We start from the raw sequence: 26,945 nt of genomic DNA on the forward strand, positions 1-26,945 counted from the left end.
AACCAGGTATTACATTTAACTCCAGTTTTCAAATGAGGAAACCAAAGCTCAGAGAGGTTCAGAGTCTTTCTGATTACCATTCCAGTGCTATTTTCTCTCTACAATACAAATATTCTAGTCTGCCAGCTCTCCATACTTCTTGTATATTGAACTGGCATTCTATTTATTATTGAGACTGGGCATAATGGCTTATGCCTGTAATCCCAGCATTTTGGGATGCCAAGGTGGGTGGATCTCCTGAGGTCAGGAGTTTGAGACCAGCCTGACCAACATTGCAAAACCTTATCTCTACTAAAAATACAAAAATTAGCCAGACATGGTGGTGCATGCCTGTAATCCTAACTACTTGGGAGGCTGAGGCAGGAGAATCGGTTGAACATGGAAGGTAGAGGTTGCAGTGAGCTGAAATCGCGCCACTGCACTCCAGCAGCCTGGGTGACAAGAGCAAATCTGTGTGTCAAAAATAAAAAAAAAAAAAGACAAGAAAAGGAAATTGTATTAAAATTTTAAACTAGATAAAAACATGGGCTGGGTGCGGTGGCTCATGCCTGTAATCCCAGTAGTTTGGGAGGCTGAGGCAGGTAGATCACTTGAGGTCAGGAGGTCAAGACCAGCCTGGCCAACATGGCAAAACCCTGTCTCTACAAAAAATATAAAAATTAGCCTGGTGTGGTGGGCACCTGTAATCCCAGATGCTTGGGAGGCTTAGGCAGGAGAATCATTTGAACCTGGGAGGTGCAGTTTGCAGTGAGCAGAAATTGTGGCACTGTACTCTAGACTGGGCAACAGAGCAAGACTCTATCTCAAACAAACAAACAAACAAAAACCCATGTATATGTTCAGAGAAGGAGTCAAGGAGAGAAACAAAAATTTCCATGTTTTTAAGTGGTGGGAATGTGGCTGAATATTTTCTTTTACCTTTTTAAAACACTGCTATGTTAAGAACCACAAACAATTCAGTATCTTTCAATCCGCCCTGCTGAAGACTGGGCCTGGGCACATGGAAACTCCCTCCTGCTTCTGCTGCTTCTGCTTGATGTGGACCCCTGAGTGCTCCCAGGTGGCTCTGGTTGCACATGCTCTGAGCCTTACCTGATGCTAAGTTGTTCAGGGGCTGAAAAGGTATGGCCCAGGCTCCCCTTACCTGATGGGCTTCTGCAAAGTTTCCACGAAGGATGCAGGATGCCAGCAGTGACTCAGGTGGGGAGAACATCATGGGGATGAGTGAACTTTGAGGATGGGGGTGCAATCTGCTGTCCAGCTCATTCCGCCCAGACACGGCACTCAGACTTCCCTCTGTTGGGACACAAGAATGCGTGGGGCCAGAGAAGCAACAGGAATTGAGGAAATGCTATATTGCTGCCACCTACCACCAAACTTTTATCTCCTCAAAGTCCTTCTGTAAAAGGTCTGTAAATAGGTCTTAATTTTTCCTCAAATGAAGGGCAAACCTAGGCTACCATCTTTGAATACAAGATGTTAAGTGCCAACTACCTTCTTTGAGTATTTACCTCTATTTCTCCCTGTTGCTGGATAACTAAATTGAGAATGAAACAGTCCTTTCCCTTCTCCCAGCTAAAATCTGGCCATCTGCCAACCTTGAATAACAACCTTGACTGCTCAATCCCGGCTTTACACCATGGTGTGTGGCAATTCTATACCAGGGCAAAGCTGCTCAAAGTTAGCAACTGGTGGAAATCTGCATACCTGATGTACTTGTGCTCGGCTCACTACTTGTACTTTCCAGGGATGGGTTGGAACCTCTGTCTCGGCCATCTACGGGTATTGGGAAGAAGATAGAAAGTCAATCATCAGCTCCTTACAGAGTAGGAAGTGTGAAGTTGGCTTGACAGCCAAGATCTGTGTAGTTAGAGACAGAGGACAATGAGTAACTATGACACCTGCTGCTCCTTCTACAGCAAAACACAACTCCTACAGACCAAAGGCAAAGGGTGGGCTGAATATGACAACAGGGTTCACCTGGGCAGTAGCCTATACCAGTGGTTCCCAACCTGTGGGTCTCAGATCCCCAGGAACTTTCAAGTTATTTTTAGGGGTCAGTGATCAGCACCTGCTCAGTAAGCACTGGCAGTATTCTGAAAAAATAAAAGCACAACTGTTATGACCAGGAAGTAGTAGGGACACAATATTTCCCGACATAGAAAAAGGTATCCTCACACTTGAAAAGGCAGACGACTGGCTAGGTGTGGTGGCTTACACCTGTAATCCCAGCACCCTGGGAGGCCATTGTAGCAGGATAGCTTGAGGTCAGGAGTTTGAGACCAGCCTGGGCAACACTGCAAGACCCTGTCTACACAAAAAATTAGAAACAAATTAGTTGGGCAAGGGGCCATGCATCTGTAGTCCCAGCTACTCATGGGGCTGCGGCAGGAAGGACTGTGTGAGCCCAGGAGTTCAAGGTCACAGTGAGCTATGATTGTGCCACTGCAATTCAGCCTGGGCAACAGAGCAAGACCCTATCTCTATTTTTAAAAAAATGTAGGGAACCAAAGTCTAAGACCTGGCTGGCCACGGACCATGATATTCAAAGTCTCAGAGAAAAAGCTTCTTCTCTTCTCAACACCAGGCTTCCTAACGTGCTAGAGCTTTCTAACAGAGGCTCACTATTTCTTAGTGTGCTCATTCGAGGGGCTGTCTCACTCAGCCTCATGCAAGACAGGCCCCTCAGTTCACTGTTTGGAAGCCCATTAGAAGGAACAGCTGTAGAAAAGAGATGATGGATTGTGCATTCTTGTACTGAATGGGTCAAGTGGATGCAAACTCTACCTTCTGACCCAAACCAATTAATGTAGCAGCTTAAGGGACTTAGCAACTCAACCTTCAAGGTTTATCTCATGGCATCCTCCACCCCACCCAGTATGCTCACCTTTCATGTTGCCACTTAGCTAGAGCCTACTCATTCTCTGGAGCTTGGTTCAAGAGTCAACTCCTTTATGAAATCTGTTGCCCTTACATCTGCAGGTCATGCTGATACCCTGTTTTAAGACATTTCTTCTGTTTTCAAGCAGGGCCTCAGGTCACTTTAAACTTTCCATGTATAATGTCTAAGCAGGTACATTACAAATTGTTTGAAGTCAAAAGCCTAGCTTGTGCCTCATTTACCTCCCTCAAGACACCTAGTACTGTTTAGCCCATGGGAAATCCTCATGAATTCCTTTTAATTTTTAAAAGATCAACACCAAAAGCCATAATGAAAACTTGATTCTCTAAAAATTTAATACTCCTGCATAATGTGCCTGTATTAACTTCTCTAAGAAAAGTCCATAAGTGGAATCAAAAGGCAAAATAGAGAAAAAATAATAGCACATGATGAGAAAATATTTTCCTTAATGTATAAAGAGCTTTCTACAATTCAACATGAAAGAGATTCCTAAGGAAAAATGGACCTTAGACATTAGGCAGTTTACAGAAAAATATAAACAGCCAATAAATATATGAAAAGATATTCAATCTCAAAACTAAAAAAATACTACTAAAGCAATGAAACATCATTATGATATTAAGTATACTGGTGAAGGTTTTAAAAAATCTACTACTGACTGATGAGAGTATGTGCAAATAGGCAACCACATATAGCTTACAGAACTATAAATAATAGGAGGGAGAGAAGGATGGGGAGAGGGTGATTAATGAATATAAAATCAGAGCTAGATAGGAGGGATCAGTTCTGCTGTTCTGTAGCACTGCAGGATGAATATGGTTAACTATAATCTATTATATATTCTCAAAAAGCTAGAAGAAAGATTTTTTTTTTTTTTTGAGATGGAGTCTTACTCTGTCACCCAGGCTGGAGTGCCGTGACACAATCTCAGCTCACTGCAACCTCTGCCTCCCAGGTTTAAGTGATTCTCATGCCTCAGCCTCCCGAGCTGGGCGCCCACCACCACACCCAGCTAACTTTCATATTTTTAGTAGAGACAGGGTTTCACTATGTTAGCCAGGCTGGTCTTGAACCCCTTGCCTCAAGTGATCCATCTGCCTCAGCCTCCCAGAATGCTGGGATTACAGGTGTGAGCCACTATGCTCGGCCGAAGAAAGGATTTTGAATGTTCACAATACAAAGAAATGACAAATGTTTGAGGTGATAGATAAGATATTACTCCAATTTGATCATTACACATTTTATAAACATATTGAAATATCACTGTGTATCCCTTAAGTATGTACAATTATTACATGCCAACTAAAAATAAAAGGGAGGCCGGGCCCAGTGACTCATGCCTGTAATTCCAGCACTTTGGGAGGCCTAGACGGGCAGATCACTTCAGGTCAGGAGTTCAAGATCAGCCTGGCCAACATGGCAAAATCCTGTCTCTACTAAAAATACAAACATTAGCCGGCCGTGGCAGCGCGCACCTGTAATCCCAGTTACTCAGGAGGTTGAGGCACAAGAATCGCTTGAACCCAGGAGGTGGAGGCTGCATTGAGCTGAGATCGCACCACTGCACTCTAGCCTGGGCAACAGAGTGAGACTCCATCTCAAAAAACAAAACAAAACAAAACAAAACAGGAAATAAAAATAAAAGGGGAAAAATAATAAGACCTACTTCATAGTATTGTGAGGATTAAATAAGTGAACAATTACAAATATAAGGAATGTAGAGCAGCATCTGGCATACAATGAATACTTAGTATTAACTCTTACAGAAAAAAAGAAATACATATTGGTCTATCTTATTTTTAAGGCAACTGGGTAATATCTATCTATATTTTATATCCACATACATCTAGTAATTCTGCTGCTAGGAGCTTATCCTATATTTACACAAGTATGCACAGAAATGTATAAGGTTGTTTACTACAGCACTGTTTATAATAGTAAACAACTGGAGACTTAAATGTACATGAACAGGGTGTTTTTGACAATGGAATACTAAGCACTATTTAAAATGATAAGTGAAAAAAGTTCTCAATTTATAGTACAATACATCTGTATATATAATAGGATATAAACGAAAAAAGCAAGCTGCAGTTCTCAATATATAGTATAATGCATGTGTATATATAAAAGGGTATACAAGTTTATATTGCATGGAAAATTTCTGGAAGGATACACAGGAAACTATTAACAAGGGTTACCTTGAGGGAGTGGGAATACGATAATTTTACAACACTTTTGTTGTCTTTGACCATGTGCTGTTTCTTAAAGAGTATTAGACAAGTAGCATTACACCACTTGCCTAATGCATGGGAATGAGCTCTTCAGATTACCTGCCTGGCTCCTTCTTGTCCGACGACCCCGGCGGACACTGGGGTGCCGTGTGGCAGGCCGGTATCTTCGGGAAGGTTGCTCCTCTGAAAGAGCAAACCCAATAGGACACACAGGAGAGTGATCAACTTTGATTTGGCCCCCTTGGCATAACAGGTGGGGGAAGGTTTGCACTGGGTTCTGAGACACGGAGCATAACCCAGTGGTCTACACTGGTTGCCATGGTGATGATATGCCCTGAGTTACGGGGTGACTTCCATGTACTTCTAGCTCTCTCCCATATTCCCATGATCTTTCTCCCTCCCCACCTTCTGGTTCCACCAGTTCCACCCTCCTCTCACCTGAATGATGGTTGCTTGTTACCACTTTGTATCTCCACTGGGCTTCAGAGACAACCTTGGAAAGTCGATGCAGGCGACTCTGCAGTCCATCTCTGCTTCCTGAGCAGCTCTGACCTTCTTGCTTTGGCTTCTCAGGGGCAATGCGGCTACTGATCTCATCCAGTTGTTCTTGGAGAAGCCTGAGGAAGGCCCCTATTGCAAATTCATCAGCCAGAAATCCACTGATACCACTAGTAAAGTGTTTTAAGTCCAAAAAGCTGTGCCTATGAGGCCCTGGGTAACTGTCTTTTGGCTCTGCCTTCACACAGCTTGGCATTGTATAAGCAAGGGTCTTTGGGACTCCCAGGGAACCCCGCTCTGACTTCCTTTCTGGATGTGCTATGTGCTGAGGGCTCTCTGACGGGGACCTCAAATCTGAGGGGCTCTTCCCCTCAATGTCATCATCCTCAGCATAGTCCTCAGGCAAGTGAGGCTCTGGGTGAAGATCAGCAGAGGTGATGAGAAGCAATGAGAAGATGTTTTCCAGAAGCTCCAGGCACAAAGAGTCAGGAATACTGCACAGATACTGTTGACACCTGGCCAGGTAAGTTGAGAAGAGATTTGCAGCACCTACAAAAACATGTACAAGAGACGAGGCCAGAGAAAGAGAAGACAGAGAATGCAAACATTAGAAACATTACCTCCCAGAGTCAAACATTCTCACAACTTTAGCTCATTTATTTATTTTTTAATTATAAGGGAACTGAGGTTACAGTGAGAAGAATAAGAGAGACTTCTTAGGATGTCTCGTCATGATTTGCAGAAAGATTTTGCTATTTCAAAAGTACAGCTGGCCATGGGCAGTGGCTCATGCCTGTAATCCCAGCACTTTGGGAGGCTGAGGCAGGCGGATCACCTGAGGTCAGGAGTTTGACACCAGCCTGGCCAACTGGTGAAACGCCGTCTCTACTAAAATACAAAAATTAGCCAGGCATGGTGGTGGGAGCCTATAATTCCAGCTACTCAACAGGCTGAGGCAGGAGAATCCCTTGAACCCAGGAGGCGGAGGTTGCAGTGAGCCAAGATCGTGCCACTGCACTCCAGCCTGGGTGACAGAGCGAGACTCTGTCTCAAAGGAAAAAAAAAAAAAGTACAGCTTACTGAAAACTCATTATTTTGTATCTGCTTTGTGAATATTACATTGTTCTTCATCCCTGATAAGGACTCCATATTTCAGTTCCAGGAATGAAGGTGACATGCAGACACTTTACTCCTCAATTCTATTTCCACTTATTTTTACACTAAAGGTGATCATGGTGGGCTGGGCGCAGTGGCTCACACCTGTAATCCCAGCACTTTGGGAGGCCGAGGCGGGTGGATCACAAGGTCAGGACATCGAGACCATCCTGGCTAACATGGTGAAACCCCGTCTCTACTAAAAATACAAAAAATTAGCCGGGTGTGGTGGTGGACACCTGTAGTGCTACCTACTCAGGAGGCTGAGGCAGCAGAATGGCTTGAACCCGGGAGGCGGAGCTTGCAGTGAGCCGAGATCGCACCACTGCACTCCAGCCTGGGCGACAGAGCGAGACTCCGTTCCAAAAAAAAAAAAAAAAAAAGAGATGATCATGCCTACCTAGATCTCTTAACAAATCCTTAATAGGCAAAAATGACCATGCTAAGAGGTAAAGGTGTATTCCAAAGCTAGGAGAGAGGGAAAACTGACCACTAGTCACAGAAGGCAAGTTAAGGAATTGTAAATTATTAAGAAAAATGAGAGGATAGGACCATTAGGTTGGTACTTTTCACACTGTAGGCTATGACCTATGAAATCACCTTAGAAGGCTACATTTAAAAAGATGAAACAGGAAACAAAAATAATCAGGAGTGTGCTCTGTGAAGTAAGCATTGTTTTTAAAACTTGGTTTGTAGGCCGGGCGCGGTGGCTCAAGCCTGTAATCCCAGCACTTTGGGAGGCCGAGACGGGCGGATCACGAGGTCAGGAGATCGAGACCATCCTGGCTAACACAGTGAAACCCCGTCTCTACTAAAAATACAAAAACTTAGCCAGGCGAGGTGGCAGGCGCCTGTAGTCCCAGCTACTCGGGAGGCTGAGGCAGGAGAATGGCGTGAACCCGGGAGGCAGAGCTTGCAGTGAGCTGAGATCCGGCCACTGCACTCCAGCCTGGGTGACAGAGCGAGACTCCGTCTCAAAAAAAAAAAAAAAAAAAAAAACTTGGTTTGTAGATCACGTATATACACATACATATGTAAACACACAAATTATATACCTAGGTGCAAACTGGAGTAGGATGTAAAATGCCATTCCTACTGTGAAATACAGTTTTTAAAAAAAGCATTTGGAAAACACCACACTGGGAGATCAGACTCTGTTAAAACAGGCAATCACTTGCTTTTTCCATGTCCCTTCAATTCAGAGGCTGACAGATGGATGAAACTCTATCTCTGGGTAAAATAAAACCAAGGCCATCACCTCACTCCCAATCTTGATGGAAGAGGGTAAACACACAAAGCTCGCACTGGCATAGGTTGTTACCAGCTTATGTCAGAGATGGAGGGAAGTGCCGTACCTGGGGAGGAAAGAGAGTCATTCGCTGGCTCTGCAGCTGAGGTCAGGTCCTCAGAGAGGCTGTCTTTGCAGTCCTGGCACTGGGAGTGCTGGTGTGAGTTTACACAGAGTGCATAGATGGCATACTTCATGGCACAGAAGCCCTGGTAGAGTGTCAGGTTCTGACACTGGCTCAGGTGCTCAGGGACTGGAGCATCAACTGCATCTGAATTATAGAGAGAAACAGGCTGAACTTGAGAGTTAATTCATTCAGGCTGCAAATATGGGTGAAGCAAAGAGATGCTATGCCGTACTTACAGGTCTACTTGTAGGTTCTTACCCTCTCTCCTTTCTGTCGGTCTGATCTGTGTCACTTCTAGGGCTTTCCCTCTAGTCAGTATCAATTTTCAGTTTCCTGCACTTCCTTTCCCCCACTCACCTCTCTTCTACATATCTCATGACTTCTACATGGCATTATTGCCCAGAGCCAGGTCTTACACCTGACAGTGAGTGCCTCCTTAAAATTTGCACCTTAAAGGTCTCTCTTGCCTCACCCTAGTTGCAGCCTTATTATTGCCCTTTTTTGCCTTTTCCAAGTGTGCCCCGTGGGTCCAGGGATCAGATTTAAAATATTGCATTTCTTTGGAAGGCCTGTATACTTACATGTAGGAGCAGAGTTCCTATTCCTATAGGAAATCTGCTAAGCAAGCTGCCTATCTTTCCAGAAAAAAAAAAAAACAAACAGGGAATGTAATAACACTGGTTCTGCAATTAGCAGTAGGTCCTTTCAAAAAGTAAAGCAACATCCAGGCTGCGAAACCTCAACTGCCATATAAGAAAGTTTGTGTCTCTCAAAGGTAAGTGTCTCTGACCTGTGTGGCAGACTGTGACTACACAATGATACATTTCTTAAGAACAAAAAGAAATGTATACATTCCACAATGTATACATGCATCAATATATATTCCCAAAATAGATACAATTATTATTAGTCAATTTAAAATAGGGTAAAATTATATGGGGTGTAGTGATAAGTGCCTGTAGTCCCACCTACTGGGGAGGCTGAGACAGGAAGATCACTTGAGCCCAAGAGTTCGAGACTAGCCTGGGCAACATAGCAAGACCCTTTCTCAAAAACAAACAAACGAACAAAAAACCATGGTGAGAATTCGTTTGAGAGAGGAGGGAAATAAGATAAAACTTAAAGAAAAAGAGAGAGCTTTTTAATGGGGTCTTGAATTTAAGCAAAGATCTTAGGTTAAAAAAAGGCTTTGTTCCTGTTTCAGACAAGAAGTCCTTCTTCTTCTTTTTCTTCTTCTTCTTTTTTCTTTTTTGGATGGAGTCTCCCTCTGTCACCCAGGCTGGAGTGCAGTGGCGCCATTTTGGCTTACTGCAACCTCCACCTCCCTGGTTCAAGCAATTCTCCTGCCTCAGACTCCTGAGTAGCTGGGATTACAGGCGTGCACCACCACACCTGGCTAATTTTTTATATTTTTGGTAGAGACAGGGTTTCATCATGTTCACCAGGCTGGTCTTGAACTCCTGACCTCAAGTGATCCACCAGCCTCAGCCTCCCAAAGTGCTGGGATTACAGGCGTGAGCCACTGTGCTCGGCCCAGGCAAGTCTTTCTTCTAAACCTCCTGATCTGTTACATGGAGTATGAAATGGACATGGGAGAAAAGGCACAAAATATGCTATCAGAAAGCTTATAAGACATGAAGCCACCCACTAAGAATTTGCATAAACACTGTCTGACAATGCTGTGTATTCAGAGGGCAATTTCTAATTCTGTTTCACTGGAATGAGGCTGTACTCCTGTGATGGTTCCACAAGGACAACGAATGCAGGACCATGCTCACAGGATTCCCTACACTTCACCAAGAAAGAAGAGGAATGCCCTATATCTCATAATCTGATTAGGACAAACAGTGCTCATTTAGAGGAGACTTGCTCACCACCCTCTTGAAAGATCTCAGCAATCACATCTGGACAAATCTCATGCGGGAAGAAATGTGCAGGAATGTCCTAAGAGGAAATGCTGGCCAGGTCATTCCACTCCAACTCACCAGGCTCTTGCTGGGGGTCCTTGGCTGGCACTTTCTGTAAGAGCTTGAGAACATCTTCCTCCCTGAGGGCTGGAAGGTTTGTAAGGTGATGGAGAGTGTAGAGCACTGAGTGGCTGTCTCCACCGTGTAAATGACACAACAGATCTCTCTTTGGTATGGGGTTGCTGAATGGGAAAGTTGGAAGGATGGAAGAGAGGCAGTTTATATTATTGCCCGAAGAAAGATCAATCTCCATTCCTTCTCGCTTTTCCTCTCTGGACCATAACGCCACAGGTTTCACTTTCCTACAAACTAAATTTTCGTTGGTTTGGGATGGAGCATAACATTTATTTACCCCCAGGGAGGTACATCTATCAAACCAGCTCTAGTTGTCTAGAAAGGGCCTAGAAAGGACCTTTCAGGTCAGTAGAGTCTAGAAAGGTCCTACAGATTGAATTTTCTAATTTCTACACCCTCTCTAGCTTCAAATGAACACAAGTTTCTCTGGCTTTACTTTGAGTAAGAGCCCCTTGCTACTTCCCCCTCTGCCCACTGTACTTCAGAAAGTGCTGGTGAAGTGGGTGAAGAACAAGATAGAAACCTAGGTCCAGGCTAAGTTACCAGAGAAACACAGGGCCTCATGCACAGTTCAATAAGCATTCGTTGAATAAAAGTGTGATCCTGGATAACAAAAGACTAAGAATGTGGATGACATTATGAGCTGTGTGATTTTGGACAAGTTATTTTATACGTATAGGCTTCAGTTGCCCGACTTTTATAATGAATATAATATTGGTATCTACCCATCGGATTACTGTGAGGCATAATTGAAACCATCCATGTAAAGGGCTTAGAGCAATGCCTGGCTTATGGTAAGTGCACTGGAAATGTGAGCTATTGTTGTTTTTATTATTGTCATCCTAAAATTATCCTCTAGTTATGACCTGATGGTCATGGTAAAGGTAATAATTACTTGTGTTTCATTCTTGGTTTAACAGCTGGAACAATTATTAGTAGCTAGTCAACATTGCCAACTCAAAACCCTTTATGTGGAAAATGCCTTGAAACGACCACACATGCAGAGTACAGGGTCAGCTGTGCCCTGTGGTGGGCAGGGGATGCCTGCACAGGGCCATACCTGCTCTGCTGTATGCACCACTCCAGGACTTCCAGGTGAGCCCACAACCCATCACAGGCATCCCTGAGGAGCTCATCACAGCCTGGGTCCTATGTTGATATAGGAGAAGAAAGAGATGCTGACTCAGGCACCTGGGGTTAGGGATTATGACTGACTTTAGGGCTCTGCATTGGCCCAAGCCCAAAGCCCCAAGGTTCTCACTTCCAGAGCAGCCTGGGGTGCTGAGTGAGAGTTACCTGGGTCCTGTGCAGGGTCTGGAGCAGACTCTTGGCTGACTCTAGGCTCTGGCAGTGTGTCCAGCCCAGGAGCACGAGCAGGCAACTAAGGGGCCTGAATTCTCTATCAAGGAGGCAGCCAAGATTTGGGAAGTCTTCTTCTTTCAACAATGTTAGTGCTGTTACCTGTAAGTCAAAGAAAGCTGTTATGGGCAGCTATGTGGATGAGACAGAATGGGTTCCAGCTTACTGCTCATTAGAGAAAGAAGTATTTTAGTACAGCAGGGAGATTTGACAATAACAGGAGTGGTTGGCTGGGCGCAGTGGCTCATGCCTGTAATCCCAGCACTTTGGGAGGCCAAAGCAGGTGGATCACTTGAGGTCAGGAGTTCGAGACCAGCCTGGCCAACATGGTGAAACCCCATCTCTACTAAAAATAGAAAATTAGCCGGCATGGTGGCACAGGCCTGTAATCGCAGATACTCGGGAGGTTGAGGCAGGAGAATCACTTGAACCCAGGAGGCAGAGGTTGCAATGAGTCGAGATTGCGCCACTCCACTCCAGCCTGGGTGAGAAGAGGGAAACTCTGTCTCAAAAACAAAAAAAACAGAAGTGGTGAATTGAGTAAGATAAATGTTTATGAAAACACTAGACTGTGAGTTCTTTGAAGGCAGAGACTGACTTCTGTTGTAACTCCAGCTCCTATTACAGTACATGGCACACAGGATGAGATTAATAAGTATCTGCTGAATTAAACTGAAGCTCAGTTGCAATATGGAAAGAAAAGATTAAAGTAATTAAATTCTCCTGTCAGCTAGGCAACATATTGTTGCCACTGCCTTTTCTTTCTTGCATCCTCCAGAAAGCACACACATATACATTTTAGTTTCTGCCAAAGGACTGACATAAAGTGACTGCAACTGTAAGTATGAATGGTACTGATTCTCAGAGTCTCCTTTCCCATGGGGCTGTGGGAGGGACAAAACCAAATGACTCAACACTAATTAGACTGCTTTATGTTGGCCAAATGAGTGGGAGAGAAATGAGGAACGAAAAAGTCTGGGGAGAACCCCTGGGTACCTCTGTGATGAACAATTAAGCTTGACTTACCAGAATCTGCTCGAGGAAGTGTTTGTTGTTGCTCAGGCAGTAGAAATAGGCCACTTTCCAAGCCTGGGCTGGGTTGGGATTGGAGAACAGGGCTAGCATTGCCCGCTCAGGATCTAGATGATCTGGTGAGACTGAATATCAAATAAGACGGTTATCAGGAAACCAAGAGCTCTTCTTTTCTAAGCTAGAGCCCATTTGAACAACCAAGTGATGTGCGAGTTTGCTCTTTTAAGAACAGGCTGGGTTTTCCATACTTTATCTTAAAGAATCTTTACTTCTCTTGAGAGCTTCTGAAAAGCTCTTTCCTGCTATTGCTATTACTTTATTTTTTTCCTCCCAACACCTCCATCTTACACTAGAAAACCTGTACTTTATTTATTTATTTATTTAGATCGGGTCTCACTCTGTCATGCAGGCTAGAATACAGTGGTGCAAACACGGCTCACCGCAGCCTCGACTTCCTGGGCTCAGTGATCTTCCTGCCTCAGCCTCCTGAGTAGCTTAGACCACAGGTGTGGGCCACCATGCCTAGCTAATTTCTAAAATTTTTTTGTAGAGATGGGAACTCACTATGTTGCAGAGGCTTTTCTTGAACTCCTAGCCTCACGTGATCCTCCTTGCCTTGGCCTCCCAAAGTACTAGGATTACAGGCCCGAGCCACCATGCCAGGCCTGTACTTTTACAAAAGAGCATCGTACCCATTTTTGCTTAGCCTCCCCCATTGGATGTCCTGAGCCACATGGAAGGCACCAGTCTAGAGCCTCCAGCAAAGCTGGGCATACTGGAATTACTGAAACTAAAGGAACAGCAGCAAAGGGAACACACCTTTTCCCCAGGCTGTAGCCCTCAGTGGCTTTTCTGTGACCTTCTCTGCATAGGTATGGCCATACAGGGACACCAGGCCCCGGCTGGCCTTGTGCAGCAGGCAGCTGAGCAGCCGCTCCTCCCGCAGGGGACTCCCCTCAGTCCTGCAGGCCTCTAGTAGTTCCTCACACAGGAGACGCAACTCAACCCCAAGTGGTTCTGCAGGGCAACGCAGAGTACGCAGAGCTCCATAGATGGCATCGACTACCCCAGGGGGCACTGAATCAGGGCCCTGCAAAGCCCTCAATGCCTTTCGAATGAGGTCCACCAGTGCATTCTGCAGAGGCCAGTGACAGAAGCCAGTGCCGTCATCCTCCCCAAGCAGGAGCTCCAGCAGGGCCTGTGCTGGCTGGGGAGACTGCCTCAGGAGATCCCAGAGCACAGAGATAGCTTCGGAGCTGAGACGAGGAGTACAGTTCTCCCTCCTTGGATTTCCATCAGGCATGGGGCCTACTGCACCCTGTGTTAAGGTCTCATACAGCTCCTAAATAGAGGATGAAGAGAGGGATGGGTGGTGGGCATGCCTGGAATGGTATCACTTGTGTGCCTTCATGCTTTCCTTTTTTTCAGTTTACTTATATAATAGTAGCAGTAGCAAATACTTATATAGTAGTTACTATGTGTTAGACACTATTCTAAGGCCCTTTACACAGAAAAATCAAATTAATAGTCTTCAGAGGAAGATACTACTTTTACTCCTATTTTATAAATGAGGTGGAGGCTGGGAGAGATGAACTCAATTGCCCAGGGCCTCCATGCTCAAGCTAGTCCCACCTCACTGTCTCCAAAATGTGTACTGGTGATGTGAATCAAGGTCTGCCAACTCACAGATCAGGTAAGATATTATGCCCATCTAAAGGCATTTACATTCAATTTTTAAAAGAACGTCAGTTTTTAACCCTTGATCTAAATCCTAGCCATGCTTTCAGTCCATTCTTTATCCTTCCATAAAACCTTCTCCAATACCTCCAACCCATATAGCTTCGATGTACTTAAAATTAGTACCATATGATTTAATACATGATAGTGTGTGTTTTAGTCCTCCTTCCTCAGTCACCTAAAAGCAAGAACCTCTCGAGCCTGTCCTCTGTTTGCAGGGTGAAGGTACAGGGAGAGAAGGGGGTGAGAAGTAGGTTATTTCCCACACTTGAGCACCATGCCTGTAGATGGTGCTCAATGATGCCTCTTCACTCACTGCCTCAGAGATGGACTGCAAGACCATGAGTCCTTTACCTAATACAAGTGAAAGTCCCTCTCTTAAATCCTACTGTAACTATGTCTTTAATTAACTGGTGGCAGGGTCATTAAGAAAATAAGTATTGGGCCTCAGAGCATATCTCAGGCACTAAAGTAGTAACTGATACATGTTATAATGATATAACTAAGACTTGGTGTGAATCTACCCCCAGAAGGTTGTGATGAGAATTAACTCTAACACATTCAGTGAACCTGTTATAGAAAAGATAGTCAATGAATACTAGTTCCTTGTCCCCTCCATATTTCCTGCTATCTATTAATAAATCTTTAATTCCCAGTTATACTTGGTACTTCTGGACAACCACCTCAAAAATTCTAAAATCGTATAAGTTTACCCTAACTCTAAACTCTCCTCAAAGGAGCTTCAGTGTTGCCTTGCCTGAGAACAAAGTATAGGCAACATCTTGGAGACCTGTCTCTTCTGGATCCCTGGAAGCTAAGCTGCTTGAGTGACTGTCAACCCTGGGTGGATGGCACCAGGGCCCTCTCTCACCTCGAGGATGTTCTCTGGAATGTCACCTTGGAGGTCTTCTGACAATAAAAGAAACTCAAGCTTTCTCCGGAAAACAACTGGGAGTAACTTCTAGAAGAATCATAAGAAGGAAGCATAGAGATGAGATACATGTTTTAGTTAACCAATTTAGTTAAATATTTCTGTCCAGTTATCCAGTTAGTCTTATTTCTACTATTTCTCTAAGATAAAGCACTTCTTTTTTTTGAGACAGAGTCTTGCTCTGTTGCCCAGGCTGGAGTACCGTGGCATGATTTTAGCTTACTGAAACCTCCACCTCCCAGGTTCAAGCAATTTTCATGCCTCAGTCTCCCAAGTAGCTGGGATTACAGGTGTGTACCACCATGTCCAGCTAATTTTTATATTTTTAGTAGAGACAGGGTGTCACCATGTTGGCCAAGCTGGTCTGGAACTCCTGACCTCAAGTGATCCACTCACTTAGGCCTCCCAAAGTGCTGGGATTACAGATGTAAGCCACCATGCCTGGCCTCTCTAAGATAAAGTATTTTTAAACACAACAGTCCTGGATATGTTTTCAGATATTGTTCTTTTTTTTTTTTTTTTTTTTTAGATAGAGTCTTGCTCTGTCACCCAGGCTGGAGTGTGATCTTGGCTCACTGCAACCTCCGCCTCCTGGGTTCAAGCAATTTGCCTGCCTCAGGCTCCGGAGTAGTTGGGACCACAGGCGCATGCCAACACACCTGGCTAATTTTGTATATTTTTAGTAGAGATGGGGTTTCACCGTGTTAGCCACGATGGTCTTGATCTCCTGACCTTGTGATCTGCCTGCCTCGGCCTTCCAAAGTGCTGGGATTACAGGTGTGAGCCACCATGCCCGGCACAGATACTAGTCTTTATAAATAAAAATAGCTAAACTTGGACATACACCTCTCTTAAAAACATACTTAAAGCCTACACTGATCAGCCTTAAGTTCCAAGGTTTGTTCATTTCATTCACCCTTTTTTGTCACTTGAGGTCTTTCCCCAAGGATCTCTCTTGCTGTGTTCAAAACACCCAGTTGTGGGTAAGCCTGGGAGGGTATGGCCCACATGATCCTCTTTTGGTCCAAACCCCTGTTTTTGTCATTCACTATCCTTTGCATAGCAGTGAAAGAAGAACAGTAAAGGGGGAGAAATCCGATGTTTATTGACCAGTCACTATATGCCAGTACCTCGCAGGTACTGTGTGCTGTATTTTATTCTTAACACATTTAATTTCCAAATCAAACAAAACTGTGGCACATATTTATACATTTTTTACAAATAATCTTTACTAGAGGTAAAATGATTAGGAAGCATTTTTCCCAGTTTTTTCAAATGAAAAGGAAAAGGTGATCCCAGTGTTAATGAGACGTGCCATCAGAGAGGTCTAATGTATAGAGAGAAAGGCTCTGACTCTTCCTGCGCCTGCTCGTTTCACAATAACTTACCTTCACCTGATCCCTAACACTCAAATTGGAGTCTCCCCTTTTCCAGACACAAATAAAAATAACAAGAGTCTGAGACTTATCCTGAGAAACACTACCTTAAATATGAGACATCTGTCAATCTTGCTTCTGGTTAAAGCTTCCCAAAGATGAGTTTTATTGGAAGGCAAGGAACACCTGCAGGGGTGTGTGTGTGTGTACACCTGCAGGTGTGTGTGTGTACGTGCGTGAGGAGAGTTTAGAGTACAAGACCTAACTATCTCCATTCATGTACCATTCATCACATCAGAGGCTAACACGATCTAATATGTTCTTGGTCCAAATCTTATTTCTTCTAACCATGTACTTCCCTAATATGTGCATCAAGGCCATGTGAAAGCTTATATAATGCCTGTGATTGGAAGCTGGTGGATAAAATTCATGCTGGGAAGCTGAGGATTAGTGCTTCTAAAGACTAACAGAAAAGAATAGATAAGATGTCTAGGACAGCAGACCCTTAATAGTCTGGCTAAGATTTTATTTAGAATCCTAAAGACTGAGTATTTCATACCTATTTTACTGCTGAAACTACTTTAAACATATTCAGGATCATAACTGACTAACATTTATCTTCTTAAAAGAGGCAAGAATTTGCTCAGCATTTCTAAGCAAGATTTTCTTACTGTAAGAGGAAGGCATGTTCAATGTAGAAAAATTAAATATACAAATAAGTAAACTAAAATATGTTATATATCTATAGAACATATATATGTCCAGTTAGTCTTATTTCTGCTATTTCTCTAAGATAAAGTGTTTTATCTTAGAGATATATATAATATATGTTATATTTTAGAGTGCAATATAATATATATATAACATATATGTTAGTTTGCTTATTTGTATATTTAATTTTGTAATTTTATAAATTTAATTTGTATATTTAGTTACATATGAAATATATATGACATGAAATTTACATATAACATATATGAAATATGATATATAACATGTATTATATATGAAATATGTAACACATATGAAAAATATATAACATATATATGAATAATATATATAAAATATATATTTCATATGAAATATATGTTATATATATTCTCACTGAAGGAGAGCAATTATTATTATTATTATTTTTTTTTTGAGAAGGAGTCTTGCTCTGTCGCCCAGGCTGGAGTACAGTGGCCGGATCTCAGCTCACTGCAAGCTCCGCCTCCCGGGTTCACGCCATTCTCCTGCCTCAGCCTCCCGAGTAGCTGGGACTACAGGCGCCCACAACCGCGCCCGGCTAATTTTTTGTATTTTTAGTAGAGATGGGGTTTCACCGTGGTCTCGATCTCCTGACCTTGTGATCCGCCCGCCTCGGCCTCCCAAAGCGCTGGGATTACAGGCGTGAGCCACCGCGCCTGGCCTGCTATGCACATCTCTATGCATGTATACCAAATGTACTTTTTCCTAAACTGCCTTTTTTCCTATACAGCAGACCATGAGCACTCTATGTTAGTGAAAACTCATTTGCCAAATACTTTTGAATAGTGGTATAGTATTTTACATATAGATATACTTCCATTTATTAACCTGTCCTATACTGTGGACATGGAAGCTGTTTCCAGTTTTCCTCTAATAGAAGTAGCATAGATGTGAACATTTCTGCAGCTAAATCTTTGTATAAATGCTTACACATGTAGAGATAAATCCCTGCAAGATTAAAAGGCAGAAGGCAAAAATGAATGGAGGAAAGGGAAAATAGAATTAGTATTTCACCTAATAATTAAAAGGGAAGCTTTTGGCAAAAAGTGGGAGCCTGGGAAAGGACAGGCAGCCAGTAAATTCCTAGATGATGAAGGCACCTTCAGGATAATGACTGGACTTGGAAAACTACCCCAAGAATTCACTGGACACCATGGGCCTTATATAGTTTTAAAATTCTATGAGGAACTAAAATAGTCCCACAACTGTTTAAATAAGCAAGTCATTGAAGCTTTGAAGACCATATAATCTATCTGTGAACCTGGGAAAAATGAGAACGGGAAGTAGACTCCATCTCCTGACATAGTTGAGCAACTGTCTAGAAAATAAGCAACCATTCACACATAAAGTAAGCAAATAGCCTCTACCGAGGTGAAAGTTAATATTCCATGTTTGTACTAGAGACATCCTTAATCAGTAACAATAATTCTTTTTCTCTTTAAAGATACTATTGTAACTATGGTGTTACTATTTTAGCTCAAGTTTTCTCTTTTAAATCTGAAACCATAGCCAACTCTTAATTATGCTGGGTTTCATTATTTTTCAATCTTGTTTTTCTTTCTTCTCCCTCCTACTAGTCTTTCTGTCATTTTTCTTTCCTAAACAGCTGGCTAAATCCTGGATAAGAGATACATTCAGATTAGCAATTTCTGTTACTTTTTGACAGCTATGTGAAGAACGACAAATGTCACGCAAACGTGTAACTAAAGACAAAATTAATTCTGGTGACCAAGAGGAGCAAAAATTTTAAAAACTGGCAAAATGATAGACATTTTAAAAGTAGAATTTGTGGTTTCTTAGTTTTAAGTCCCTCTGGGCTAAAAACGTAGTGTTAAGGTGGAAAACGCAGAGGATTGAGGTCAGAAGATCTTGGCTTCAGCACCAGTTCTATCAAATAACTTTACAGTGTGTCCTTGGGCCAGTCATTTCTAAGTTAGAGGTTCTTTACTTAAATCTCAAAGTCTGAGGTTCAATATGAAAATGTCTCAGAGAAATTCTTTTATAGATATCAATTTCTGATAATTAACACATACTTCTAAAAGGGCTTTTAATGGAAGTTTATCTTTAAAAAAAGTAATTCCTTACAAGGTTTTTTCAATATTAATTTGCTTACTTGTTTTTATATTTGGTAATTTTCTGATCAATTCATGTGAATTAGTAAACTACAAATTAATGGAATTTGATTCTATGAGATGTCATGGAATTAGGCTAGTTAAAATAGGATTTTTGGAAGAAAAACCAAGTTTCAGCTCAGCACATTCTCTATTACTTAAATGTTGAATAGATCCAAATGTTACAGATTCATATTTTATTTGCTATTTTGTTACTTTCACTGAGTTTCCAAAAGTTCTCTTTAGACATAAGACTCATAGTGGTATTTAACAAACTGTACTATATGCCAATGTATGTTAGTGCATTAATGAATGAATTTAGGTAAGGAGACAGCAATAAAAATTTAAGCCATTCTCTGAGAATGAGTATGATGAATTTAAACATAAAGGAAGTAACAGACAGAAGGGAAATCCCACAACTACCTTCAAGTTCTTCTCAGTCCTGGCCTCGGGGGAAAATTTAATATAAACCTACTTACCTTTTCCCGGGCCAACCATTTCTCCAGTACAAGAAGCCAGACCCAGGCTAACCTTTGAGGGTTGATGTCCTGCCCACATCTGAAAAAGGTGTAAAGAAAGACTTGTAAAAAAGAGTTTCTACTGATCTTTCATCTTTTGTCATCCAAGACAGAGTTTATTGCTCATTCTGTTTTAAACCTGAACAGGCAAGACATTGCCCTAATGAGATATTTTTAAATGTATATGACAGTTCAATAAAACATTGGAACCAGGCCGGGCAAGGTGGCTCACACCAGTAATCTCAGCACTTTGGGAGGCTAAGGTGGGGGATCACCTGTGGTCATGAGTTCAAGACCAGCCTGGCCAACATGATGAAACCCCATCTCTACTAAAAATGCAAAAATTAGCCAAGTGTGGTGGCAGGTGCCTGTACTCCCACCTACTCAGGAGGTTGAGGCAGGAGAATCACTTGAACCCGGGAGGGGGAGGTTACAGTGAGCCTAGATTGTGCCACTGCACTACAGCCTGGGCGACAGAGCAAGACTCTGTCTCCAAAACAAAAAAACAAACAAAAAAATTAGAAACAGAACAGAGCTAGCAGCTTTCATAAAAAGCCTTAATCTCACCTCCACCTCCCTATCTTAGTTTAAAACAAAACAATATTACAGAGAAAACCATAATAGTTAATACTATCTAAAGCATATTTTTTTAATACAGAAAGTGAATCAGATAGTCTTAAAAAAGGAATTTCATACAAATTTATTTTTAACTATATGCTAAAAACAGGACTTTAGGAATTCATAAGCCTTTCTCTGAAGTTAGGAATTTAGACGATAACTGACTAGATCTCAAATTAAAGGAGAAAAAGAAAAAGAAGGGATCACTTAAGTTTCTCCATTGTATATGTGCTAATACAATATGTAAACAGTATAGCATAACAGTCAAAGGAAGGAAAACCCAAGGAAAGACTTAAAACAGTACTTTTGAATCCTGTATCACCAGAGGTTACTAGCATCACCGGGAGGAACTTCACTGAAAATCTAGGATGGAGAACTGTGGTTGCCAGGGAATAAGGAGGGGTTGTTGTATAAATACAAAGAGGTAGCACCAAGGAGTGAGGGAGTTCTTTTGTGGTGATGGAACAGTTCTGATCCTTACTACAGTGAAATTACACGAATCTATATATGGATAAAACTGCAGAAAACTACAAATGAAAAAATGAAGGCAGGTTAAGAAAATGCTGAAAACCAAATAAAGTACGTAGTGTCATTAACAGTAATGTACCAATGCCAATTTCATGGTTTTGATATTGTACTACAGCTGTATGAGATGTCGCAATTGGGGGAAATGGGGAAAAGGATACACTGGACTCTGTTATTTCTGCAGCTTCTTGTGAGACTATAATTATTTCGAAATAAAAAGTTTTAAGTAAAGCGACAACAATATCTTCAATCTCATAAGCAAGAAGAGAGCAGGGTTTGCTTTTTTGGAGGCAAATAAAATACTTTCCATTGCAGTTCCACCATCTATATTAACGAGGATAAACAAGAAATGGCAGTTTCAGGCACACTTTGGCGGCCAGGCTTACATTCGGTTGCAGATGATAATCTAAAGCCAATATTGACTAAGTAATGGCTGTATACTATAGACGTAAAATTTCAGAGTACATGAAATACACTGTGTCTCTGCTTATTCTTCAGAGGGTAGTTGAGTGCGGGCACATTGACCAATGCCCAGATATTGAACCACGTGTCTCTCACCCTGGGACTGTGTGGTAGGAAAAAAGATCTCTTACCTCAGCAGATTTGGACACACCACCAATGCCTGAAGTATGTCTTCCACCCTCTTTGGGATATCCCCTTGTCCCTCCTGTAGCTGAGGTACACATGCCTGTGCCAGCTCCCATTCTCCCCTCCGCAGGCATTCACAGAAAAATCCAAAAAGCTGCTTCTGCGAAGCAGCTTCCTCTTTTCCAAATGGATGATTCATTTTCCCAGCACGGAGTGCAGGGAGATACAAAGAAATGAGTTATGCCGAACACATTCTCAATGTTCTCATTCGCGGAGTACCTCCTAGAAACAACACACGCCAGTGAGAAGAAACAGAAGGCGCTGTATTAAGACAAAGCAGCAACTACTGGTCCGGCTGGGAAAGGCGGGACTTACTTGCCTAAGTATCGTTTTAAGTTTAATTTCCCACGTTACTTTTTGAAAACACTTTCTCCAAGGGGCGGATGCCATCTCTTTACGCAGATTCCTATATTTAATAATATTAATAGTCATATGTGCCCCGGGCGCAGACCCACAACTCTACGCCCGTATTCCCTACTGAACTTTATGTCCAGTCACTCCAAATCCCCAGGTGGTCGCCTCCTCAAAGATGAGAAATTCAGCAGGAACCTCTCTAGTTTGAGCCCTCTGTTAAGGCAGAGGATTGACGATCAGGAGACAAATCTGTGTCATAAGTGGAAAGCAGTGCGGGGGTGGGCTGCAGGGACGCTCCCTGCGGGGGTCGTGGAGAGGGGCCCCTCCTTCTCAGGGGTGTCTTACACTCACCTGCTCCCGGCGCCCAAAGCAAGAGAGCTCTCAGCGCAGCCATGTTTGAGCCGAGTCAGGTGACAGAACCCATCCGAACCGCGGTGGTGGGGGTGGTGACAAAGTCTGAAAGCCCCACTCCTATTGGCTCAAGGCAGGGAAGATGATAATTAAGTGCCATATTTGTTTGAGTCACGTGACGCCACCTCTCCGGGAGTAGGGAAAGCTAGAAAGCTCGGAAAGAGGAAATCAGCTACCTGGCTGCGGACCATCTCCCTCAATTGTGACAGCTTCGGCGCTCAATACTTTCAGTTCTGCATTCGGCCGAGCAGGTGGCAGGAAGAACTGTGACCCTGGATTTTTTTTTTCTTCCACTCTCTTATCTCCCTAACATGTGAAGTCAACATTTAGTGAACGCCAGCCAGTGATGGTGTTTTGCCAGGCGCGGGGATACCTGGAGCTAGGAGAACTGGGTTCTCCTCCATTATTATTCCATCTACTGGGCTCTTTTGTTCCGGAACTCTGCGGTCTGAATTTCCATGTTCTTCTGCTTCACTCCATTCATTTATTTGCGCATTTACCCTACAACTGTTAATTGAACGGTGTGCTAGGCTTTATTTTATTTTTTTAGAGACAGGGTCTCTCTCTGTCGCTGGAGTGCGGTGGTGTGATCTCGGCTCATTGCAACCTCGAACTTCCTAGATCAAGTAATCCTTCAGCCTCAGCCTTCCTGTAGTAGCTGGAACTACAGGCCTGCGCCACTACACCGGGCTTAGTCCCTATTCTCTAAGTTGAGTAAATGGAGGTCCCTCTTCTCAAGGGAGATGCAGGCCAAAAATTAGGATACAGTGGGCTAAATTATAAGATGGAAGTATGCATAAGAGATCAGAGAGCAAAGAATGAACAAAGGCTTTTTCGCAAACATAATAATCTGAAACCAAGCCTTTTTTTTGAGATGGAGTCTCGCTCTGTTGCCCAGGCTGGAGTTCAGTGGCGCCATCTCGGCTCACTGCAACCTCCGCCTCCCGGGTTTAAGCGATTCTCCTGCCCTCAGCCTCCCGAGGAAGCTGGGATTATAGGCTCCCACCACCACGCCCAGATAATATTTGTGTTTTTAATACAGATGGGGTTTCACCATGTTGGCCAGGCTGGTCTCGAGCTTCTGACCTCAGGTTATCCACCACCTCGGCCTCCCAAAGTGCTGGGATTACAGGCGTGAGCCACCGTCCCCGGCCTGAAACCAACTATTAAAGTAACAGCTTACTAGGTTTCCTCACCACAGCTGCCTTACACCAAGCCTTTTGTTTGGTTTCTTTGGTGTGCTTTAATCACAGACTCAGCTTTCCTCAGTGTGTGTGTTTCAGGTTTAGTAATTTCATTCACCATTTCCCAAACTATTTAATCATCAAAGGGTGGTGAAAAGAGCAAATTAAGACAAACAGAAGGTTTTCTTCCAAAAACTCTTCTGTGATTGGTGGATTGTCCTCGATTCTTGAGAAAACTAACATGCCTCTCTGGCCCATTAGGTTTCTTCTTCTTTTTTTTTTTTTTTTGAGGCAAGGTCTGGCTCCTCCCACCTCAGCCTCCCAAGTGGCTGGAATCACAGGTGCCTGCCACCACATCCAGCTAATTTTTGTATGTTTAGTAGAGACGGGGTTTCGCCATGTTGGCCAGGCTGGTTTCGAAATTCTGAGTTCAAGTGATCTGCACGCCTCGGCATCCCAAAGTGAAACTGCCTTTGCAAAATTATCACTGAGGAAATTATGACAGTGAAATAAATCAGACCTAACCGACTCTATCTTGCTTCTAACCGTTAAGCTGTCCTTGTTCATTCCGGGGTGTAGACTGAACTAACTTTGGGAAGGAATTCAGTTCATGGTTTGACTCTGAAACAAAACTGATAACAGCCCTTTCCGAAAAGACCCACTTCTTGCCTGGGGACCAGTCTGCCTTTGCAGGACTAGTACATTAGCTACAAGTTTAGAAATTACAGTTTAGGGGTCATGCAGCCTCTGGCTCCAAGAGTCTGAACCTCCCCAAATTGCTCCTGGGGGTGACGTCACTATTGTAAGCCCTGAGATCAGTGCTTGAGATATTCTGCAGACTCTGCACTTGATGGATCAACTGACACCACTCAGACCAGTAATCTGGCCCATCCAATTTTGCCATCTTACCCAGGAACAGAAGACATTAAGAAAACCTCACTTCCGACCCCTTGCGAGTCCATCTCCAACCTGACCAATCAGCACTCCCCACTTCCTAAGCCCCCACCAGCCAAACTATTGGTAAAAACTCCGATCCCCAAATGCTCGGGACAACTGATTTGAGTAATAATAAAACTCCAGTCTTCCGCACAGCTGGCTCTGCGCGAATTACTCTTTCTCCATCGCAATTCCCCTGTCCTGATAAATCGGCTCTGTCTAGGCAGCCGGCAAGGTGAACCCACTGGCGGTTTCAAAAGTGCTGGGATTACAGGCATGAGCCACCGCGCCCGGCCTGTTTTTTGTATTTTTTGTAGAGGTGGAGGGGTGGGGGAGGGTGTCTCACTATGTTGCCCAAGCTGGTCTCGAACTTCTGGGCTCAAGTGATCCTCCCGCCTCGGCCTCCCAAATGGCGGATCATGAGGTCAGGAAATCGAGATCATCCTGGCTAATATGGTGAAACCCCGTGTGTATTTTGTATTTTGTAAAAATACAAAAAATTTGCCAGGCGTGGTGGCGGGCGCCTGTAGTCCCAGCTACTTGGGAGGTTGAGGCAGGAGAATGGCGCGAACCCAGGAGGCGGAGCTTGCAGTGAGCGGAGATCCGGCCACTGCACTCCAGCCTGGGCGACAGAGCGAGACCCCGTCTGGCAAAGAAAAAAAAAGAAAAATTTCCAAACAGGGTGTTCCCTTGCCTCACATTCTCTTTGGTGATGGTCCGCCAACAGATTTTGATAATCACTATTTTGAGGAACTGCTTCAGATTCGATCTGTTAGGCTGATCACAGTATTAACTACAATTCCCAGCAAGCCGCGGACCCAACCTGGGCCTCTGCCGGCTTCTGATTGGATACAATAGCCAGGATGACGACCCAATCAGTACTTCGGTTGTTGCTTTTCGGCGCTTTCCGCGGGGAAACTATAAAGGGTGGGGAAACTTGAAAGTTGGATGCTGCAGACTCGGTACTGGAAAGTTTCATGTGGGGTGCCGTTGTGGGGAAGTGAGGTTCGCTCATTATTTCCTGCTCCTTCCCTAGGCCCGTGGGTGTCGATATTGGGGGAGCGGAGATTTTCTCTTGGGTGCTGGTCACGCCCCCTTAAGACTGTCGGGATCTTCACTAAGAACCCCGCCGTGAATTCCGGGGGTGGGGGCGGCTTCGGGCCTTCTTTTGGTGGGGAATGCTTGGAAGCTGCTCATTGTTGGAAAAAGCTCTTTTTAGGGGATTCCGGGTGATGTTTCCGCCTGTTGATGCCCATCTTCCTCCCCAGCCCCTTCCCGCTTCAGGTAGCCTGTCATTAGGGGAAGTTGAGGGACTGTCCCACTTCAGGTGGTGTTGGAGACCGTGGAATCTGGAGTCCGGTCCCTGGATTCGAATGCGAACTTCACACCAATTGTCAGCTGTTTAACTTTGCCCAAGTTTCTCAACTCGGTGCCTCGGTATCCTGTAAAGTAAGGTAAAATATCCGAAGCCTTTGGAACAGTGTGGCACATAAAAAGGACTCAATAAATATTAGCTAATATTGTTCCTCAACAGTTGTCGTTGAACATCTAACATGAAGAATTTTCTTTTCTTGGTGATGAGGAGGACAGGGTTCATTCTCCAGGGTTGACCGTCTCTCCTCAAGTGCGACACACATACGTGCGTTCACGCACACATACACCGCAGGAATTTACGTGCTCCGGTGGAGGAAACTCGCAAACCATAATAATACTTTGATAAGATTATCGAATAGATAATGTACGAAGTTGATGAGAACTTTGGAGAGGAAAAGACTTGATCCTGGGGAAGGTTTTGTGGAGGGAAGTCAGGGAGACAGGATGACAATTGCGTGACCTACCAATACACATACCATATGACTGGAGGGCAGATCATGTGAGAGTCATTATGATGATTGCTGACCTTAAGTACTATATGCCAGGCACTCCCCGAGTGCTTTAAGCTCCACTACAGTCATATGCCGTGGTAAATTCATATGACTGTAAAACAACGGTTTTAAGGAAATTAAGACACTGAGAGGTGAAGTAACTGCCAGGAAGGACAGGAACTGAACCTTGCAATGTGATGTATGAGTGAGAAGGAAGTGAGGGACCAATTTTTGATGTTTTTCTATGTGATCCTAAGAAGTTAGGAATATATCCGGTGGTCTACCAATCCCATGGGAAGTGTTAAAGGATAGTGTCTTTTTAGGAAGCTACTCAGGGCAGGATTTTG

At 43.5% G+C, this 26,945-nt stretch overlaps 2 protein-coding genes across 17 annotated transcripts in view; one reads left to right on the forward strand and one right to left on the reverse strand.

Moving 5' to 3' along the window:
* ZFYVE26 (zinc finger FYVE-type containing 26) overlaps positions 1-22,610 on the reverse strand; it is a 67,321-nt gene extending 44,711 nt beyond the window's left edge. For 4 of the 9 annotated variants that reach the window (XM_073997596.1, XM_065547501.1, XM_005561575.4 and 1 more), the window contains exons 1-14: positions 22,554-22,610; positions 21,794-22,070; positions 20,019-20,097; positions 15,243-15,332; positions 13,454-13,976; positions 12,629-12,759; positions 11,540-11,704; positions 11,304-11,392; positions 10,187-10,350; positions 8,142-8,345; positions 5,572-6,180; positions 5,233-5,316; positions 1,708-1,776; positions 1,145-1,296 (exon numbers count right to left, since the gene is read on the reverse strand). In XM_073997596.1, coding sequence (XP_073853697.1) covers positions 1,145-1,296; positions 1,708-1,776; positions 5,233-5,316; positions 5,572-6,180; positions 8,142-8,345; positions 10,187-10,350; positions 11,304-11,392; positions 11,540-11,704; positions 12,629-12,759; positions 13,454-13,976; positions 15,243-15,332; positions 20,019-20,097; positions 21,794-21,987 — 2,553 coding nt within the window. In that variant the 5' untranslated portion in view covers positions 21,988-22,070; positions 22,554-22,610. Of the gene's footprint in view, positions 1-1,144; positions 1,297-1,707; positions 1,777-4,377; positions 4,488-5,232; positions 5,317-5,571; positions 6,181-8,141; positions 8,346-10,186; positions 10,351-11,303; positions 11,393-11,539; positions 11,705-12,628; positions 12,760-13,453; positions 13,977-15,242; positions 15,333-20,018; positions 20,098-21,793; positions 22,071-22,163; positions 22,255-22,553 lie in introns of those variants that run through there. The other 5 variants (XM_045396604.2, XM_073997598.1, XM_015453907.3 and 2 more) reach the window with 5 other exon arrangements.
* A 3,025-nt stretch (positions 22,611-25,635) lies between these two features.
* Positions 25,636-26,945, forward strand: part of RAD51B (RAD51 paralog B) — an 850,300-nt gene continuing 848,990 nt past the window's right edge. For 6 of the 8 annotated variants that reach the window (XR_012415889.1, XR_010587847.2, XR_006699893.3 and 3 more), the window contains exons 1-2: positions 25,636-25,738; positions 26,002-26,187. The gene's annotated coding sequence lies outside the window, so the exon portion shown is untranslated. The remainder of the gene's footprint in view (positions 25,739-26,001; positions 26,188-26,945) is intronic. The other 2 variants (XR_012415888.1, XM_073997601.1) reach the window with 1 other exon arrangement.

This window comes from Macaca fascicularis, chromosome 7 (genome assembly GCF_037993035.2).
Source record: "Macaca fascicularis isolate 582-1 chromosome 7, T2T-MFA8v1.1".
Taxonomy (NCBI): domain Eukaryota; kingdom Metazoa; phylum Chordata; class Mammalia; order Primates; family Cercopithecidae; genus Macaca; species Macaca fascicularis.